Genomic DNA, 20365 nt, shown 5'->3' on the forward strand with positions numbered 1-20365 from the left:
ATCACTCATTATCAGAGAAATGCAAATTAAAACCACAATGAGGTACCATTTCACGCCAGTCAGAATGGCTGCTATCCAAAAGTCTACAAGCAATAAATGCTGGAGAGGGTGTGGAGAAAAGGGAACCCTCTTACACTGTTGGTGGGAATGCAAACTAGTACAGCCACTGTGGAGAACAGTGTGGAGATTCCTTAAAAAACTGGAAATAGAACTGCCATATGACCCAGCAATACCACTGCTGGGCATACACACCAAGGAATCCAGAACTGAAAGAGACACGTGCACCCCAATGTTCATCGCAGCACTGTTTATAATAGCCAGGACACGGAAGAAACCTAGATGCCCATCAGCAGATGAATGGATAAGGAAGCTGTGGTACATATACACAATGGAATATTACTCAGCCATTAAAAAGAATAAATTTCAATCAGTTCTAATGAGGTGGATGAAACTGGAGCCTATTATAAAGAGTGAAGTACACCAGAAAGAAAAACACCAATACAGTATACTAACGCATATAAATGGAATTTAGAAAGATGGTAACGATGATCCTATATGTGAGACAGCAAAAGAGACACAGATGTAAAGAACAGACTTTTGGACTCTGTGGGAGAAGGCGAGGGTGGGATGATCTGACAGAATAGCATTGAAACATGTAAATTATCATATGTGAAACGAATCGCCAGTCCAGGTTCGATGCATGATACAGGATCCTCGGAGCTGGTACACTGGGATGACCCAGAGGGACGGGATGGGGAGGGAGGTAGGAGGGGTTTCAGGATGGGGAACACATGTACACCCATGGCGGATTTAAGTCAATGTATGGTGAAACCATTACAATGTTGTAAAATAAAATAAATAAATTAATTAATTAAAAAATAATGCATTAAATAAAGAGGAAAAATGTAAACAAGGTGAAAAAGAACTGAATTCTGTTATAAGTGATAAGCTGTAACTGATTACTAATACAAGCAACTGAGGGAGGCAGCAAAACCTCCTAATTCAGGGGAAAGGCGTCAGAGCCCACTGACGGCCTCTAAGTGTGTGGCCTTGAACAAAGTGGCTGGCTCATCTGTTTCAGGGTTTTAATTTTTCAATTTATGACATGGTATTGTTTCCCAGGTGGTGTAGCGGTAAAGAATCCTCCTGCCAATACAAGAGGTGCAGGAGACATGTGTTTGATCCCTGGGTCAAGAAGATCCCCTGGAGCAGGAAATGGCAACCGATTTCAGTATTCTTGCCTGGAAGATTCCATGGGCAGAGAAGCTTGGTGGGCTACAGTCCACGGGGCTGCAAAGAGTTGGACATGACTGAGCAACAGCGCACACATAGGAGTTATAATAACTTTATTGACTTCTTAGGGTTGTTTTGAGGCTCAAATAAAAATATGAATACACAGAACAGAAACTGGTAAATGATGCTAAATAATGGTAAACATTATTACTACAGTTTCTTCCAAACATCTTAATGACATCTAAATATTTTGAAATTCAATTAGCCTTCATCTACATATCACTAAATTCCTGGAACTGGAAAATCTTACATTTATAAAATTTTTGCTTTCTGTCTTAATGTCCTGAGATTAATTTGTATTTCAGCAAATGGTTTCAGATTAAATAACCCTTTATTATTTTTTTTTCTTCTTTTTTTTTTTCAATTATTTTTATTAGTTGGAGGCTAATTACTTTGCAACATTGCAGTGGGTTTTGTCATACATTGACATGAATCAGCCATGGATTTACATGTATTCCCCATCCCGATCCTCCCTCCCACCTCCCCCCCCACCCGATTCCCCTGGGTCCTCCCAGTGCACCTGGCCCGAGCACCTGTCTCATGCATCCCACCTGGGCTGGTGATCTGTTTCACCATAGATAATATACATGCTGTTCTCTCGAAACATCCCACCCTCGCCTTCTCCCACAGAGTCCAAAAGTCTGTTCTGTACATCTGTGTCTCTTTTTCTCTTTTGCATATAGGGTTATCATTACCACCTTTCTAAATTCCATATATATGTGTTAGTATGCTGTAATGATCTTTATCTTTCTGGCTTACTTCACTCTGTATAATGGGCTCCAGTTTCATCCATCTCATTAGAACTGATTCAAATGAATTCTTTTTAATGGCTGAGTAATATTCCATGGTGTATATGTACCACAGCTTCCTTATCCATTCATCTGCTGATGGGCATCTAGGTTGCTTCCATGTCCTGGCTATTATAAATAGTGTTGCGATGAACATTGGGGTGCACATGTCTCTTTCAGATCTGGTTTCCTCAGTGTGTATGCCCAAGAGTGGTATTGCTGGGTCATATGGCAGTTAATAGAACTGCCATAAATAACCCTTAAAAATTATGATTATTTTAAATAATTACAATGAGCACATAAATAAAATTTAATAGGCCCCAAAACTGTTTCTCTTTTAAAGAGTTTGCATTTTAAAACTGTTCTGAATATATTCTCTTTATAAAAACAAGTGTCAAAATGAAGACAAACTCCAAGTAACTTCAGTGTTTAGGGCTGTAGGAAAAAGATCCAGCTTTTCTAAGAGAGGGGGCAGGCAAAGGCTAGGCAACTAGCCATTGTCTGAATCCACTAGATGCTAGAGCAAGGGAAGGAAAGTGGCATGCAAGTCAGAAAACAGCATCTTACAGAATGGCCCACACAGTGGGAATGGGGACTGAAGGAGGGAGCTGGTCCATGGACACTTCACCTGTGGTCATCTCACCATTTAGTTTATGATGTGTTCCTGACTTCCTTCCCATCCTCTACCACATGGAAGAAAGTTTCAGGCATCCTTTCTGAATTAATCATACACAAAGCACCCAGAGTGATATTGCATTACAACCTCTTTGGCATTACTTTTCATAAAAGTAACACAAGTAATAATTCACATGACTATTAATATTTCAACATATTAACAGAATGCAGCCTATACAATGTGTAAAATGAATACATAACTGATAATACAGAAGGAAGTGGCCCAAGAAATTTAATTGTCCTATATCAGGAAACAGAGAGATTAAATCTTTTAAGGTTAAGAAAGTATTTCTTCCTGGTACATTCAAAATTCTTTGCTTTGAGAATGCAATGAATAAAGATAACTTAATATAACTTTTACATATATGTATATATGAAAAATATGAGAATGAATTGCTAGCCAATCTATATTATGTTCAGTGAAAGATTTAGTAGAAAGCATCTTTTAAAATTGTTATACTTCTCCAAGAATTAGTTAAGAAACACAAATTCAAAATACACATGGTGTTGGCAGCTAATGATGTGTGAGGCACAGTGTTATCCTCTGGAGGTAGAGAGGTGACCAAAATCATAGTGTCTGACCTCAGTAAGCTTATGCCTACCAAGAAGCTACCAAAAACCCAATGATTTCAGTTTAACATAGATAGTTCTTTGATAAAGTCATAAAGCACTGGGGCTGAGTTTTTAGACTAGTAGGGATCAGAGATGAGATGGAGTAAAGGGAGGGGTGATACTCAAAAAGGGGGGAGTGGAAGCATGAAACGAGTCTCAAAAGACGGGTTGTGTAACTCAACTGAAGACGAAGAAAGGTTTATTTGGGCACAAGCAAAGTACATGAAAATATCAAAAAGAAGTGACTGATGATTGCAATGAAACAGGAAGCTTGATTCAAATTATACTTTATCAGATAAAAAGTAATTAAATGTTTTAGTTAGAAGAGTGCCATGGTGAGATTAGTATTTTACAGTGATCATTTTGGCAGAAAAGTTAAGGATGAATTTAAATAGAAAAAAAAAAAAAATGGAGAGGGGGAAAGACTGAAGAGGTACCTGATGAGAGAGAGAGAGAAATGAAATGGGCCAAATCTAGGACAGTGGTGGTAGGGATTAAAAGAAAAGACCCAGAAATATGACACTTGATCAAGTGTGCACAGATACTGAATTTTAGGGTGTGAAGAGAAGTACAGGATGACTCTCATATTTCTAGCTTAGGAAACAAAGACTGAGCTCCCCTAGCTCAATAAGGTAAAAGGAAGGACAGGGATTCAGGAGCTTAAGAAGAAGTCATTATTGGTGGGTGGGGAGGAGATGGAAGAAGGTACATGATGAGCCCATTTTGGTTACACTGAATTCAAGGCTTCGAAGGGTTGTTCCTCACTTAATGAAACAAATTAGGCACCCATCACTTGTAATGAATTGGGGTGGGAGGGCTGGGTGTGCAGATCCAATACGAAATCTGACCTAGTGCATGACCTCTCACACATTACTACTCTCCCTTCTCTCCTATCGAAACTATTCTTTTTTTTCCTTCCTACAATGAGAACATATTGACAACAAAGTCAGAATATTCCAAGTCCTCAGGGGGAAGGACTAGGGAGGAAGAAGATAGGAAGGGAAGCATAGTTAAGTTCTAGACTCCACCCTGAAGAAAGGCTCTTCATGAACTGCTGCAACATAATGTCTTCTAGAATCAACTGTGTCTTTAGTTTGTTACGCTTATGCAACAGGAGATGAGATGGTGGAATGGCATCACCGATTCAACAGACATGAACCTGGGCAAACTCCGGGAGGTGGTGAGGAGCAGGGAAGCCTGACATGTTGCAGTCCATGGGGTCGCAAGGAGTCTGACACGATTTGGCAACTGAACAACAACAATTGTTAAATGGTTAAAATCTATTCTCTGTTAACTCATTGACTCTTACAAAACTGTGAACACAGGCATAACTAACAAGTTTCTGCTGACTACTTTCTAATAAGTTGATAATCACGAAAATAATTGCAAAGCATGCATTTGAAGAGATAGCTTTGAACTCTTGCTTTTTTTTGCTCCGACCCAATAGTTGAACTTAGAACTGGTAAAATCTGTAAGTGAATATCACCCTATTTTTTTTTCAATTGCTTTTTTAAAAAATTGTGGTACAATACATGTAATGTAGAGTTTACCAATGTAGTCATTTTAAAATATACAGTTCAACTGCAGTAAGTACATTTATGCTATTGGGCAACCATCACCACATCCATCTCCAGAATTTGTATTACTCTGGTTTTTAAAAGTGTTCATTGATTTAAGAATCAAGACCTATTTGTCACTTGCTTTTCTATTTTAAATATTTCACTTAAAGAAAAGCAAAACTGCTATGCTCTAAAATTACATCTAGAGCAATCCCTTCATAAATTGAATATCGGCTTATGGATATTTAAATTCAGCAAAGAATTTGAACATTCTCTCGTTTTTATGTTCTGTAAGAGGAACAATGTGTTATTCAAGTGAAGCAAAGAACACTCTTTAGTTCAACCATACCGGTGCTATGAATACTAAATATTCTCTATAGTTAAAATGAAATTTAAAGTTCAGATTTCCATGTGGTTCTAGGAAAAAGAGGGTATGCCAGAATGTGAAATAACAATAATGAGCCATAGTCTAGTACAGTTCTTGGCCCACTGTGTAGACTGCAATAAATGTCTTAAATGAATAAGAGAGATTTACACAGAGAGAAAACTAAAGTAGATATTATGTAAAACTTGTTACTAATTTAACCATTGTTTAGATCTTGATAATTAATAGCTGAAATGAATATCTCGTTATTCTTTGAGAGAAAGGGTAACACAGAGTCATTAGGAAAGCTTGCGTGAAATGTACTACAAGTATTATAGAATATTAATTAGACTTTAATAGATAACAGACTTCACCTGTTGGCTGGGGAGAGGCAGAAGGGATTTATTAATAGCAAAGGTCATGCTCTAGCTCTAGCGTGGCAGGCCACAGGGATGGCCTGGGGCCTTCTTAGGTGGAGAGCCAGGGTGGGGAGCAGCCATGAAGGGGACGGACAGTAGAGCCAGGCTAACTGCATTTTAGCTTCTGTTCTGCCACTTACTGTGTGTGGAATCAGGCAAACTAACCTTTGCCTCAGCTCTTTTACCCATAAAATGAAGCTTATTATACGCTTTCTGTGAGAATTCAATGTGTCAATACAGGTCAAGTGGCACAAACTACAAGCTTAATAAATGCTAGATATTATTGTTGCCATTAATCTTTCTTGATTTAAAACATGGCAGAGGAACTAAATCTCGCTTCTGTCTGAGAAGAGTCCAAAACAAGCAGGGTGCTGACGGAAGCTGCTTGGTTTCACGGTCTTTCATTTACTCGTTTGTGACCCAGACTGAAGAGCAGGGACATTTCATTAAAACAAGAATGCTGCTACCCCCACTGCCCCTGCCACCCTGCATGAGGACCACAGTCACCACGACCACTGTGGCTAAGAGCGCCTCCAACGCTGGCGGCACCTCTGCCGGGTCATCTGGACCACCGTCGGCCGCCATCACCACCAGCACCAGCACCGTCAAAGCCACCATCACCAGGAGCTCCACCATGACCACCACCATGACCGCCATCATCCTGATCTCTACAGCCAGTACATCACCACCACCACCGGCAACGACAGTAACCAGGCCTTTACTACTCATGTGAGTGCAAAGGTGAGCTCCGAAGTGTCATTGGGAGAGTGAAGAATAAGAAACAAGGTGTAAATACACACGTGCTGGTAAAAGGACGAACAGGAGATTTTTAAAAAGATATCTGGAATCAAGCACAGAGATACGAGAAGGCATAAGAAATTGACATCCTCAAAATAAATTTGTCTTACATTATTATTACGGAATTAGTAGATTTCACACATTCGGGGCCAATTACCTAAAAGAAATATGCCAGGAATAAACAAAAAGTCATATTTATGTGTTATACCAAAGACTGAGCCAAACGCTTTAGAGTCAAAAGCAATGGAAAGGTAAAACCCCAAACTCCCATATTATATGCTAAGTTGTGCTTCTGGAATTGGTAGCCAAAAACTAGTGATTAATGAATGATCAAAGTGTCCTGGGTTAGAGTTCCATATGTGCTACATATCTGACCTTGAGGAAATTATGTGACCTTCTAATGACGAAGTTTTCTCCCTCTGAAAAATGGTGATACTCATTATTTAGAGTTTGTGTGAATATTTAATAAGTACTCATTGGAAAAGACCCTGATGCTGGGAGGGAGTGGGGGCAGGAGGAGAAGGGGACGACAGAGGATGAGATGGCTGGATGGCATCACCGACTCGATGGACATGAGTTTGAGTAAACTCCGGGAGTTGGTGATGGACAGGGAGGCCTGGCGTGCTGCGATTCATGGGGTCGCAGAGTCGGACATGACTGAGCAACTGAACTGAACTGAACTGAACTGAATATAAGGTTGTATGTCAATTATTTCTCTAAAAAAACACCCAACACAACACTCACCTATAACCATGAAACACCAGCACCTCAAATCCACCCACTTCCTAGTCACTACTGCTGTCCAAGCATAGAGCCCTTTGTCGAACCCTATGTCCCACTTGTTACTCAATACAATCCATTCTCTACATAGCAGTTAATGTGAACTTTAAAAATGTAAATCAGATGATGCTTAAAGCCTTCAACAGCTTCCTACTGTGCTCGGAATCAGATGATAATTGTTCACCATCATTTTTTTCCTACTCTGTCTATCTCCTGCCCATCTTTTCTACTTTGCCTTTTACACTCTCACCCTACATCTAAAGCTTTGGTCACACCATCCCTCTTACTGTCTAACATGCTGAGCTTTTGGGTCCTTCTTTGAAAAGGCCTACCAGACACACTTACTGAAAGCAGTCTTCTTCACACTCCACCTTTAGTTCCTCTTCATCATATTTCATAACTCTTGTAATCCAAAGTTACATTATGCATGTTTGTCTCTATTTATTGATTTATTAATTTATTTAATCTCCTATTACCAGAATGTAAGTTCCTTGAGGACAATTATATTATTGAATACATTCTATTTCATGTTCTTATTACTCCAATGTTTTATTATGTGGTCAGGTTTCTATTTTTAGTGCCAAGATTAGTGCCTAACATATTATTGAAATGTAATAAAATATTCACTATAAAAATGAAATTTAGTGAGGTCTAAATGTCTGAATTAAATAATATGTCATATGGAGAGAACAACTATAAAGGAGTTTTTCTATAGATAAGGAAGCCCTCAAATTCCAATAGGAGGCAAAGAGGAGATGAGTAATACATTTAGGAAGAATCATGTCTGAAGGTTCCATAAATACTTTTCTTATAAGGTGTTTGGAAATAATTACAAGCAAGGTTAAGAGAAACCTTAACAAATTTGTTTAGTTCCACAGTTTATAACTGTGGTTCTATACAGATAACAATGGTATCTAAAGATTACACTTTGGCTAACATAAGCATTCAACTGTTAAATCATTGCCAAAGGCATATTTTGCCTAAAACCTGAATGCAATGGCTCTTGCATATAAAAAACAAAACAGAAAAGGCACTTGGTGATAGGTCCAAAGCTTAGGTATTGTGGTTATTTACTTACAAGAGTATATGATTAGTTTGCTATTGCAGGATATAATATCTGGGAAGCAAATGTGAAAATGACATAGCATTTTAATTACTCTGTACTCACAGTGCATGGGGTCTGCATCCATGGTTCACCATCAATCTGCATCGGCAGAGACTTGCTAGTCCTGGAGAAAAAAAAACAACAACAACTCAAGTCTAGCACAGAAATACTTTATTCAGCAGACTATATGCCCCATATAAAATGGTAAGACCAGGGAATGCAAATATGGTAAAAGCTGGGCTCTGTTTTCAAGTTATCCTTTATAAAAGGAACTTCAGCTCTTGACTTGGGCTCCCCAGGTGGCTCAATGGTGAAGAATCTGCCTGCCAATTCAGGAGATGCAGGTTCGATCCCTGGGCCGGGAAGATTTCCCTGGAGGAGAAGGTGGTGGCCCACTCCAGTATTCTTGCATGGAGAATCACATGGACAGAGGAGCCTGGTGGGCTACAATCTATGGGATCGCAAAGAGCTGGACATGACTGAGCACAAACCATGACTATCAATGAATACTCTGTATCTTAGTTACAGGAATGTTAAGTGCTTCCTGGTAAATGTGATGATATAAACAAAAAATTTTGGATGATAAAAGACAAATGTTAGGTGTATAGTTAATGACACAATCGGAATTACTTGGTTTGTTTCCAAGGCAAACCATTCAACATTATACTAATCCAAGTCTATGCCCCAAACACTAATGCTGAAGAAGATGAAGCTGAGTGGTTCTAAGAAGACCTATAAGACCTTCTAGAACTAACACCAAAAAAAGATATCCTTTTCATCATAGGTAACTGGAATGCAAAAGGAGAAGTCAAGAGATACCTAGAGTAACAGGCAAGTTTGTCCTTGGAGTACAAAATGAAGTAGGGCAAGGCCTAACAGAGCTTTGCCAAGAGCTAACCCTTTCAACAACACAAGAGATGACTCTACACATGTATATCACCACATGGTCCATACCGAAATCAGACTGATTATATTCTTTCCAGTTGAAGATGGAGAAGCTCCATACAGTCAGCAAAAACGAGGCTGGGCACTGACTGTGGCTCAGATCATGAACTCCTTATTGCAAAATTCAGGGTTTAGGGAAAACCACTAGGCCCTTCAGGTATGACCTAAAGAAAATCCTTTATGATTATATACTGGAAGTAACAAATATATTCAAGGGATTGGATCTGATACAGTGCCTGAAGAACTATGGTTGAAAGTTTGTACTGCTGTATAGGAGTCGGTGACCAAAATCATCCCAAAGGGGGAAAAAATGCAAGAAGGCAAAGCAGTTGTCTGAGAAGGTTTTACCAATAGCTTAGAAAAGAAGAGAAGCGAAAGGCAAAGGAGAAAGGGAAAGATATATCCCTCTGAATGCATAGTTCCAAAGAATAGCAAGGAGAGGTGAAAAAGCCTTAAGTGAACAATGAAAAGAAATAGAGGAAAACAACAGAAGACTAGAGATCTCTTCAAGAAAATTAGAGATACCAAGGGAACATTTCATGCAAAGATGGGCATAATAAAGGACAGAAACAGTATGGCCCTAATAGAATAAGAAGACATTAAGAAGAGGTGGTATGAATACACAAAAGAACTATATAAGAAAGGTCTTAATGACTCGGATAATCACAATGATGTAGTTACTCACCGAGAGCCTGATATCCTAGAGTGTAACATCAAGTGGGCCTTAGGAAGCATTACTACAAACAAAGCTAGTGGAGGTGATGGAATTCCAGCTGAGCTATTTCAAATCCTAAAAGATGATGCTGTGAAAGTGCTTCACTCAGTATGTCAGCAACTTTAGAAAACTCAGCAGTGACCACAGGACTGGAAAAAGTCAGTTTTCATTTCAATCTGAAAGAAGGGCAATGCTAAAGAATGTTTAAACTACAGCAATTACACTCATTTCATGTTAGCAAGGTAATACTCAAAATCCTTCAAGCTAGGCTTCAGCAGTATATGAACTGAGAACTGCCAGATAAACAAGCTGGACTTAGAAAAGGCAGAGGAACCAGAGATCAAATTGCCAACATCTGTTGATCATAGAAAAAGTAAGAGAATTCCAGAAAAACATCTGCTTCATTGACTACACTAAAGCCTTTGACTGTGTGGATCACAACAAACTGTGGAAAATTCTTAAAGAGTTGGGAATACCAGACCACCTGACCTGCCTCCTGAGAAACCTATATGCAGGTCAAGAAGCAACAATTAGAACTGGACATGGAACAATAGACTGGTTCCAAACTGGGAAAGGAGTATGTCAAGTTTGTATATTGTCACCCTGCTTATTCAACTTCTATGCAGAGTATATCATGTGAAATACTAGGCTGGATGAAGCACAAGCTGGAATCAAGATTGCCAGAAGAAACATCAATAATCTCAGATATGTAGATGACAGCACCCTAATGGCAGAAAGCGAAGAGGAACTAAAGGACTCCTTGATGAGGGTTAAAGAGGACAGTGAAAAAGCTGGCTTAAAACTCAACATTCAAATAACAAAGATCATGGCATCCAGTCCCATTATTTCATAGCAAATAGATGGGGAAACAATGGAAACAGTGACCGACTTTATTTTCTTGGGCTCCAACATTACTGCAGGCAATGACTGCAGCCATGAAATTAAGATGCTTGCTCCTTGGAAGAAAAGCTATGACAAACCTAAACAGCATATTGAAAAGCAGAGATATCACTCTGCCAGCAAAGGTCTGTATAGTCAAAGGTTTGCTTTTTCAAGTGGTCATGCACGGAAGAGAGTTGGACCATAAAGAAGGTTGAGCACTGAAGAATTGTTGCTTTTGAAATATGGTATTGGAGAAGACTCTTGAGAGTCCCATGGACTGCAAGGAGATCAAGCCAGTCAATTCAAAATGAAATCAGCCCTGAATATTCACTGGAAGGACTGATGTAAAAGGTGAAGCTCCAACAGTTTGGCCACCAGATGTGAAGAGCCACTCACTGGAAAAGACCCTAATTCTGGGAAAGATAGGAGGCAAAAGGAGAAGGGGCCTCAGAGGATGAGATGGTTGAATGGCATCATCAACTCAATGGATATGAGTTTGAACAAACTCAGCGAGATAGTGAAGGACAGGGAAGCCTGGAGTGCTGCAGTCCATGGGGCGGCAAAGAGTCAGACACGACTGTGTGACTGAAGAAGAACAGCGGTAAAACGAGCCTCCTTGTTTTCATGCAATCCCACGTTGCAAGCGTGGAAGAAAGTGTTTGATATCTCACACTTTCCAGTATTAACTCTTTCATATATGTTAATATAACATTAGTTATATCTGTGCTATAATCTGTAGTTTCATGTTAGGGTAATATTAAACTTTTGTTCTACAGGCATAAGTTTGAAAAAGGGTTTTCAAAATATTTAAATGTAATATACATATAAAATTTTACTTCATAATAATTACTTATAGAAGCAATGATGGACTTCATGAAAGGATGTATGTTAATGATGGCTTAACAGTGTTTTCACTGGGTAGTTTGCCTAGTAGATACTTCAATGCTTCTGTAAATTGAACCATGTGTGTACCAGACTAGAGGAGGTAGAATTTGTATGTTAGAATTGTATCCATGGTCTCAACAAAAGATTATCAAATTCCAGTGAACATGGTAAGTAACAGTGAATCAAATCTTTATACATTCTGTCAATTTCCATTATTTTGAAATGTATCAGTATTAATCATTGATAACAATGTACAGATGAAACAAAATCATTATCAAAATCTTGTATAAGATTAAATAATTTGTAGTTATGCCATCTCTGGTGGCTCGACAGTAAAGAATCCGCCTGCAATGCAGGAGACTGGGGATCGAATCCCTGGGTCAGGAAGATCCCCTGGAGAAGGGAATGGCCACCCACTGTATATTCTTGCCTGGAGAATCCCATGCACAGAGAAGCCTGGCGGGCTACAGACCACGGGGTCACAAAGAGTGAGACATGACTGAGTGACTAATACTTTCACTTCACTTTTCACATGCTAACCTCCTTTCTGAATTAGAGAGAAAGGGCTACCTGATGACAACAGAGGAGCACTGAGCCAGCCGCCGCCCAGCACTTTTCAGTCCTGTGTATATTTGCCCCATCTCCATGGCTCCTTCCAAGCCAACCACCTCCAGCAGCTGATCACTCAGATCTGAAAGGAAACAGAAGCCTTGTAAATTACAGTGCATATGCATACGTGTACAATGCCGTGCCATTAGACATTATGGAAATGAAAAATAAAAGCTTCTCGAGAAAGAAAGCTTCACTGTCTCGGACACTATACTAAAAGTAACACAAAGATGGTGTGTCTTACTTCTGAAACTCTAAGTAAACCCTGAGGTGCTGTGGGGAAAGATGTGCTGTCAGCTTATTCTAAAACAAAATGGGGAGAAAGGATTCTGAGTCAAATAATGCCAAAAAATATACCAGTAGCTCTAACATCAACAAACTCAAAGTTTGTTGTTCTATAAATAAAGTATGAGGACAAGCTGTCAAACATGATTTTGCTGAATTACTCAAACAAAAGATCTTAGAGATCATGGAATTAAAGTTTCTTACTTTAAAGATAAGAAGACTTGAGGCGTTAAATCACTGAGTGACTTGTCCACGTGTGGGCTAAGTTGCTTTAGTTGTGTCCCAACTCTTTGCAACCCTACGGACTGTGTAGCCCGCCAAGCTCCTCTGTCCATGGGATTCTCCAGGCAAGAACACTGGAGTGAGTTGCCATGTCCTCCTTCAAGGGATATTTCCAACTTAGGGATTGAACCCACATCTCTTATATGTCTCCCAGATTGACAGGCAGGTTCTTTACGCCACAGTCATAGGTCAACTTGTACAGAGTTTTTCTTGAACTTGAAAAAAGAAATGTTTTCCTGATGATAAAGAATATGCTACCAAATGCTAGAGTAGGTTAGATAATTATCACAGTATTAATACAGTGTTTTTTCTTTTTTTTTTTTTAACCAGAGGACAGTTTAAAAAAAAAGGCTAATGGTATTAGGTATTGCTTGTGAGTGTTTCCAAAGTACCTGTCACTGACTAATCACTTGCTCTATATCACCTCATTGCTCCCCTGGCAAAACCAATTTAAGACAAATATGATTATTAGAATTTACAGACAGAGAAGCTGAAAATCAGAGAAGTTAACTCAATTTATTTATATTAACATAAAGAGGAAGAGACAGAGTCAAAATCTGAGGTGTAATCACAATGTTATATTTGGTAAATCAGCCATACCAAAGAGTTCAGTTCAGTTCAGTTCAGTCACTCAGTCGTGTCTGACTCTTTGCGACCCTAAGAATCGCAGCACGCCAGGCCTCCCTGTCCATCACCAGCTCCCAAAGTTTACTCAAAATCATGCCCATAGAGTTGGTGATGCCATCCAGCCATCTCATCCTCTGTCGTCCCCTTCTCCTCCTGCCCCCAATCCCTCCCAGCATCAGGGTCTTTTCCAATGAGTCAGCCCTTTGCATCAGGTGGCCAAAGTACTGGAGTTTCAGCTTCAGCATCAGTCCTTCCAATGAACACCCAGGACTGATCTCCTTCAGGATGGACTGGTCGGATCTCCTTGCAGTCCAAGGGACTCTCAAGAGTCTTCTCCAACGCCACAGTTCAAAAGCATCAATTCTTCGGCGTTCAGCTTTCCTCACAGTCCAACTCTCACATCCATACATGACCACTGGAGAAACCATAGCCTTGCTCAGACGGACCTTTATAAAACTTATAGAAGTATTTCTTATTGAGGGGCTGACAGTGGTATCTGTGTGAGCTGCAAGGTCCCCTCCCAACCTGAAAACGTTCACTCTCCAGAGTAGCAGAGGATGTAGCCTTATCAGTAAAACCCTACAGAGAGCAACTGTGGCACACAGCCCCTCCACTCACTTACCTGGCTCAGAATGCCTGAACCCTTGCTTTGAAGGCAAAATTTTAGGTGCGCATATATGGTCCTTTTCTATCCTGATATTTCCATGTAATCCCAAGTGTTTTCAAATGCAAATAAATTGTTTAATATTGTTTTCAGTAGTAAAAAGAGCTGGAGGGGTGGCATAGAGTGGTATAAGGTAAGGTATGATTATACAAGTTAACCATGCAACAACTAGTCACAGCTGAGGGTGGACTTGAAGCAAAACCAGCATATGTGTGTTGTATGTACTCCATTTTGTTCAGAAAGTCCTCATTTCCCACTAGTGAATCTATTTTAGCACAAAGTTCAGAGAGATGAATGATACATTTTCAGTGTTGTTCATGTGTGTGGTAAATAGCACTTTGAAACCTCAAAATTTGTTAGGCCCATGATCTTTGGCACATTTTATCTAAGCTCTGAAAACCCAAAGTGTGACCAATCCACTGTATGTTTTTTGAATTGAACTGACTTTTTAAAGCCATTGTTTTTTAAACTTTAAGCTCTAGCTGCAGCAGGAGATTTCTTCACATATGGACACAACTATCCAGCTGCTGAATCAAATGCTAACAAGTCATAGTATCTTAGAACATTCACCTTGCTGTTCTAAACCATATTTAGACTGATTTCTCATCAAACTTATTCTGTGTTCTAGTTTAAATTTATGTTGCCAAGAACAGATGGACAAGGAATGGAAACATATTCTTTCAGCTGTAGCCGGCACTGAAATGTGCTTGGCTCTATAGCCTGGGTGTTAATATACTCATTTCTTAGATATATGTCAACCAGAAAACTGCACTGTGGCAAGCACTAAAACCCCAGATGTGTGTCTGGTGATATTTATAAAACAACAACAACAACAACAACCACAAAAATGAAGTTCCTGTTCAGTATTATGTATTTTCCACTGCTTGGTTCTTAAATAGGTGAAATTTTACACTGATTCCTGTAATGATCTGGTTGATGGAAACTGTTCTGCAAGAAATGAAATACTTTCTCACGACAGAGTTAATCTGTGAGCCCTAACTTTCCCATGAATCACAGGGACTGTCTACATTTACACCATATTGCTACTGTCTACCACCCTCCTTCTGATTTTTTTCTTTCTTTTAATTTGTCTTTGTTTTTCTCCCTGCAAAAATGCTCCAAAAATCAATTCTACCATTAATCACTGGTAATGAAGACTTTGCTTATAGATTTAGAAGACGTAGGCATTCAACCTTTCATGTTCTTGCTAACACAAAGAAACTGTATAGAAATAGTGGTATACTTACTAGTGCAAAATAAACACCATATTCCTTCTAATTAAGCATTCAGAAAAAAGAAAAAGAAATTCTAATTTGTGCTGCACAAATTTGCTCCCATAACACTTCAAAAATTTTATATACAAAAGCCTGTAAGATCTGTGTACAACTGCCTCCTCTTACATACTGTCTTTGGGGGCAGGGTCCTCACTGATTTCAGACAAAGATAATTTCTACATAATTTTGAATTCTGTTTCTACCTATGGTATCATCTAGAAACATCAAAAACTTCCTCACTTCACATTCTAGCTAAAATTTATTTTAAGCACAGGTCCCCTTGAGATGGCATAACCAACCACATTCACCTCCTTAATTGGTCTGCTATGTGGCTATTGCTTTTAGCCCATGAACTGAATCAAGCCCACTGTCTGTTTATGTATGGCTTGCAAGAGTGGTTTTTACATGTTTACAAATGGGAAAAAATTGATACATTGTGACACCTGAAAATACATTAAATTCAACTTTCTGCATTCATTAATTAGTTTTTATTGGAAGCAGACACTCCTTAGTTTAGGTTTTGTATATGTCTGCTTTCACATTATAATGGCAGAAGAGAGGGGCTGCAGAAGAAACCATGTTACCCAGAAAGCCTACAGTGTTTATTATTCAGACCTTTAGAAAGAAAGTGCCAAGCTCTGCTTGACTGCTTGAGTGAAGTATTAACTATTTCTGGCCACTGAGGTTTTCAACTTTAGTGCATGCTGCCTGCTAAGTCGCTTCAGTCATGTTGGACTCTTTGCGACCCCCTGAACTCTAGCCCAGCAGGCTCCTCTGTCCATGGGAATGATTCTCCAGGCAAGAATACTGGAGTGGGTTGCCATGCCCTCCTCCAGGGGATCTTCCTGACCCAGGGACTGAACCCCTGTTCCCTGCATCTCATGCTCTGCAGGCAGGTTCCTTACCCACTGAGCCACCTGGGAAGCCTGGATTTCACTTCAGTATTGCCTCTATAAATCCTAATGGCATGACAGTTGCCTGGAAGACATAATGTCTGAACACTCATTCCTTAAGTGTGTGTGCTGGTTCATAAAAAGAGCTTCCCATGGAGCCTCACCATACTCATATACTGTGAGGTTTCCTATAATCAGTTTGCTGTTGCTAGTGAAAGACCAGAGCTTCTAAATAACCCTGTTACAAAAGAAAGCAGAGCAGCTTAACGTTCAACATCATGCTCAGTCATCGCATCTGGTTAGCTGCCGTGTGTGTCACAGGTAGGGAGGCGAAGGCTGCACCCAGGCCTGAAGACACGCGTGAGAGGTCGACCTGTGTGAGTCTGCAGCTGAGTACTGAGAAATCCTGACCTCCCGATTCTAGGAAGTCTGTCTATTCCAAGGAAGATGGTGCTTTTTACCAATTTAACGTTACTTTTGAAGAGGAAAACCAGTACATTTCTCAAAGAGTTAACATATCTTTCCAAATGCCTCCATGGGTATAACAGAAGCAAGGAAATCTGCCAAATTTAGTATTTTCATTTTTAAAACAGAAAGTCTAGAAGAGGTGTTCAGAGGGAACAGATGTCATGAAAAACAAAAACTGGGTATAGTAGAACAAGATTCTTAACACCGGGGCAGTGATTCTGAATGCAGAAAAATATGACTTTTTCACCAACATTAATTAAAATTAAGAACTTCTTTCAATTATAAATTTAGGCAAGAAACCACAGTTGTAGTAGAAATATCTCTGACTTTGTCACTGATAGATATCACACATATTTCCATATCACATTATAGTTGTTGCAATATTTAAAAATTCTATTTATATTTTATATTTAAGAATTCTATTTAAAAATTCTATTTTTATAATTTTTGACATCTTAATAATTATTAAGCCTCTGCTAGATTTCTAAAAGTAATTTATTAATATGGGAAAAGAATCTAAAAAAGAGTGGATATACATACACACACATGCACACACACACACACACACACACACACACATATATATATATATACGTATAACTGATTATGTCAGACTTTTTGTGACCCCATGGGCTATAGCCTGCCAGGCTCCTCTATCCATGGGATTTCCCAGACAAGAATGTTGGAAGGCTTCCCTGATGGTTCAGTGGGTAAAGAAACTGCCTGAATGCAGGAGACAGGAGATATGGGTTTAATTCCTGAGTCAGGAAGATCCCCTGGAGGAGGGCATGGCAACCCACTCCAGTATTCTTGCCTAGAGAATCGATGGACAGAGGAGCCTGGCGGGCTACAGTCCACAGTGTTGCAGAGTCTGACATAACTGACTGACTAACACTTTCACTTTCTCCAGGGGATCTTCCCCACCCAGGGATCAAATCCCGGTCTCCTGCATTGCAGGCAGATTCTCTACTGTCTGATCCACACACCACTGTTTATCAACTATTCTCAAATAAAAATTTAGAAAAGAAGCACATATACTACTGAATTGAAATCTTAACATTTCAATATAATGGATTTCCTTTGTAAGCCTACATACTTTTTTATGAATTTTAAAACATTACCACGAGGAAAAATCAGTAGATATTACCAGAATGGCAAAGAGGACTATAGCACAAAAATGGTAAGAAACGCTACCTTAACCTGCCTTTGACTTTGTATACCTTTTCCTGAGCATTGCTGGTGCTGCATTATTGCTATACAGGTAACCGGGGGTATGAACATAAAATCTGAAAGTCAGGAGTGCAGTATAGATTTGAGAACACAGCAGCAGCACAGCCAATACATGGATAATATTTATTCATAACTTAGTCTCTTCATTTTTGACAGTTACACTCTGATAATACGTCTCATTATGTAATTGCTTCAGACTGCCACATGTAGGGAACAGAAGAGGACGCATGACAAACCCAGACTGAATGTGGGCTGCAGCATTTTGGAATCTCGTTGACTAGAGTGTGTGCTGAAGGGAGAGGGATGGTGGGGACAGGGCGGGGCTCACTCCTTTGTGCTCCGCGTCCACAATGCGCTGTAGCACGGGGCAGCTGTGTCCTGGGGGCACGCTCAGCGACTCAGAAGGGACATTCTGTCATCACCTAAACTGCTAATTACATCACAACTCTTACAGACTTATACGCCAAGGCGACACCAGGCTAGCTATGGAGTTGTGCCTTCTGAGTGCTAAGACCGTACGCCTTCCAGCAATGCTTGTTTTAGCTGCCAGACGTCTGAAACATGCCTGAGGATCCAGAATAAACTTTAAAACCCCTAGGGGTATATGAAATGACTCCACTAAAGTGAACGCTTCAAGGGTGATTTTGTAGCATGTCCATCTATCACCCACTGATTCTTTATTTTTAATTTATTTGCCTGTATTTGGGTCTTAGTTGTGGCACGTGGGATCTTCACTTGTGGTGAGCAGGCTCAGCTGCTCCATGGAGTGTGGCATGTGGGCTCTTAGTTCCCCCTCCAGGGATCTAATGCTTGTTCCCTGTATGCAAGGCAGATTCTTAATCACTGGACCACCGGGGAAGCCCCTGCCAATTGACTCTTATTTATTTATTTTTAAACAGTTTATTTTTGTTCTGGGGCACAGCCTATTAACAAACAATGTGACAATTTCAGGTGAACAGCAAAGGGACTCAGCCACACACACACACACACACACACGCATTCATTCTCCCCCAAACCCCTCTCTCTCCAGGCTGCCACATAACATTGAGCAAAGTTTCAAGTGCTGTAGAGTAGGTCCTTGTTGGCTATCCATTTTAAAAACAGCAGGAAGTACATGTCCACCCCAAACTCCCTATCTATCCCTTCTCCCCATTCTTCCCTCCAGTAACTGTCCATTCATTCTCTTTGTTGGTTATTCATTTAAATATAGCGGTGTGTACATGTCCATCCCAAACTCCCTATCTATCCCTTCTCCCCATTCTTCCCTCCAGCAAGTGTAAGTTCATTCTCTCAGTCTGTGAGTCTCTTTCTGTTTAGTAAGTTCATTCATATCATTTTGTAGATTCCACACAAACATGGTTTCATATGATATTCATCTTTCTGTCTCTGGATTACTTCACTCAGTATGAGGATCTCTAGGTCCATCCATGTTGGTGCAAATGCCATTATATATATATATATATACACACACACACACATACACACCCCACATCTTCTTTATCCATTCTTCTGTCAGTGGACATTTAGGTTGCTACAATGGGTTGGCTATTTTAAACAGTGCTGCAATGAACATGGGTGCATATATCCTTTCAACGATGTTTTTCTCTGGATATATAACCAGGAGTGTAGTTGCAGGGTCACATGGTAGCTCTACTTCTTAATTTAGATGTACTCCTCATGAACATAAAGCTGTTTTCTCCAACCTCCATAAACTAGAAAATGCAATTAGAAAAGCAGCTGATTGAAGAGAGCTGAAGCAAAAATGTATTAACATGAACTCTGTGTTTCAAGTTCAGTTCAGTTAAGTTTAGTTCAGTCATTCAATCATGTCTGACTCTTTGCGACCTCATGGACTGCAGCACACCAGGCTTCCCAGTCCATTACCAATTCTCGGACCTTGGTCAAATTCATGTTCATCGAGTCAGTGATGCCATCCAACCATCATCCTCTGTCCTCCCTTTCTCCTCTTGCCTCCAATCTTTCCCAGCATCAGGGTCTTTTCCAATGAGTCAGCTCTTTGTATCAGGTGGCCAAAGTATTGGAGCTTCAGCTTCAGTATCAGTCCTTCCAATGAATATTCAGGACTGATTTCCTTTATGATTGACTGCTTTTGATCTCTTTGCAGTGCAAGGGAATCTCAAGAGTCTTCTCCAACACCACAGTTCAAAAGCATTAATTCTTTGGTGCTCAGCTTTCTTTATAGTCCAACTCTC

The 20365-nt window shown here is 39.8% G+C and overlaps 1 protein-coding gene across 4 annotated transcripts in view; it reads right to left on the bottom strand.

The window, feature by feature from the left end:
- The window catches only part of DGKB (diacylglycerol kinase beta), an 808737-nt gene that overhangs the window by 27841 nt on the left and 760531 nt on the right, over nt 1–20365 (bottom strand). For all 4 annotated transcript variants that reach the window (XM_043462754.1, XM_043462753.1, XM_043462752.1 and 1 more), the window contains 2 exons: nt 12391–12511; nt 8457–8517 (listed from right to left, as the gene is read on the bottom strand). In XM_043462754.1, the coding sequence (XP_043318689.1) occupies nt 8457–8517; nt 12391–12511 (182 nt within the window). The remainder of the gene's footprint in view (nt 1–8456; nt 8518–12390; nt 12512–20365) is intronic.

This window comes from Cervus canadensis, chromosome 3 (assembly GCF_019320065.1).
Source record: "Cervus canadensis isolate Bull #8, Minnesota chromosome 3, ASM1932006v1, whole genome shotgun sequence".
NCBI classification, from domain to species: Eukaryota; Metazoa; Chordata; class Mammalia; order Artiodactyla; family Cervidae; genus Cervus; species Cervus canadensis.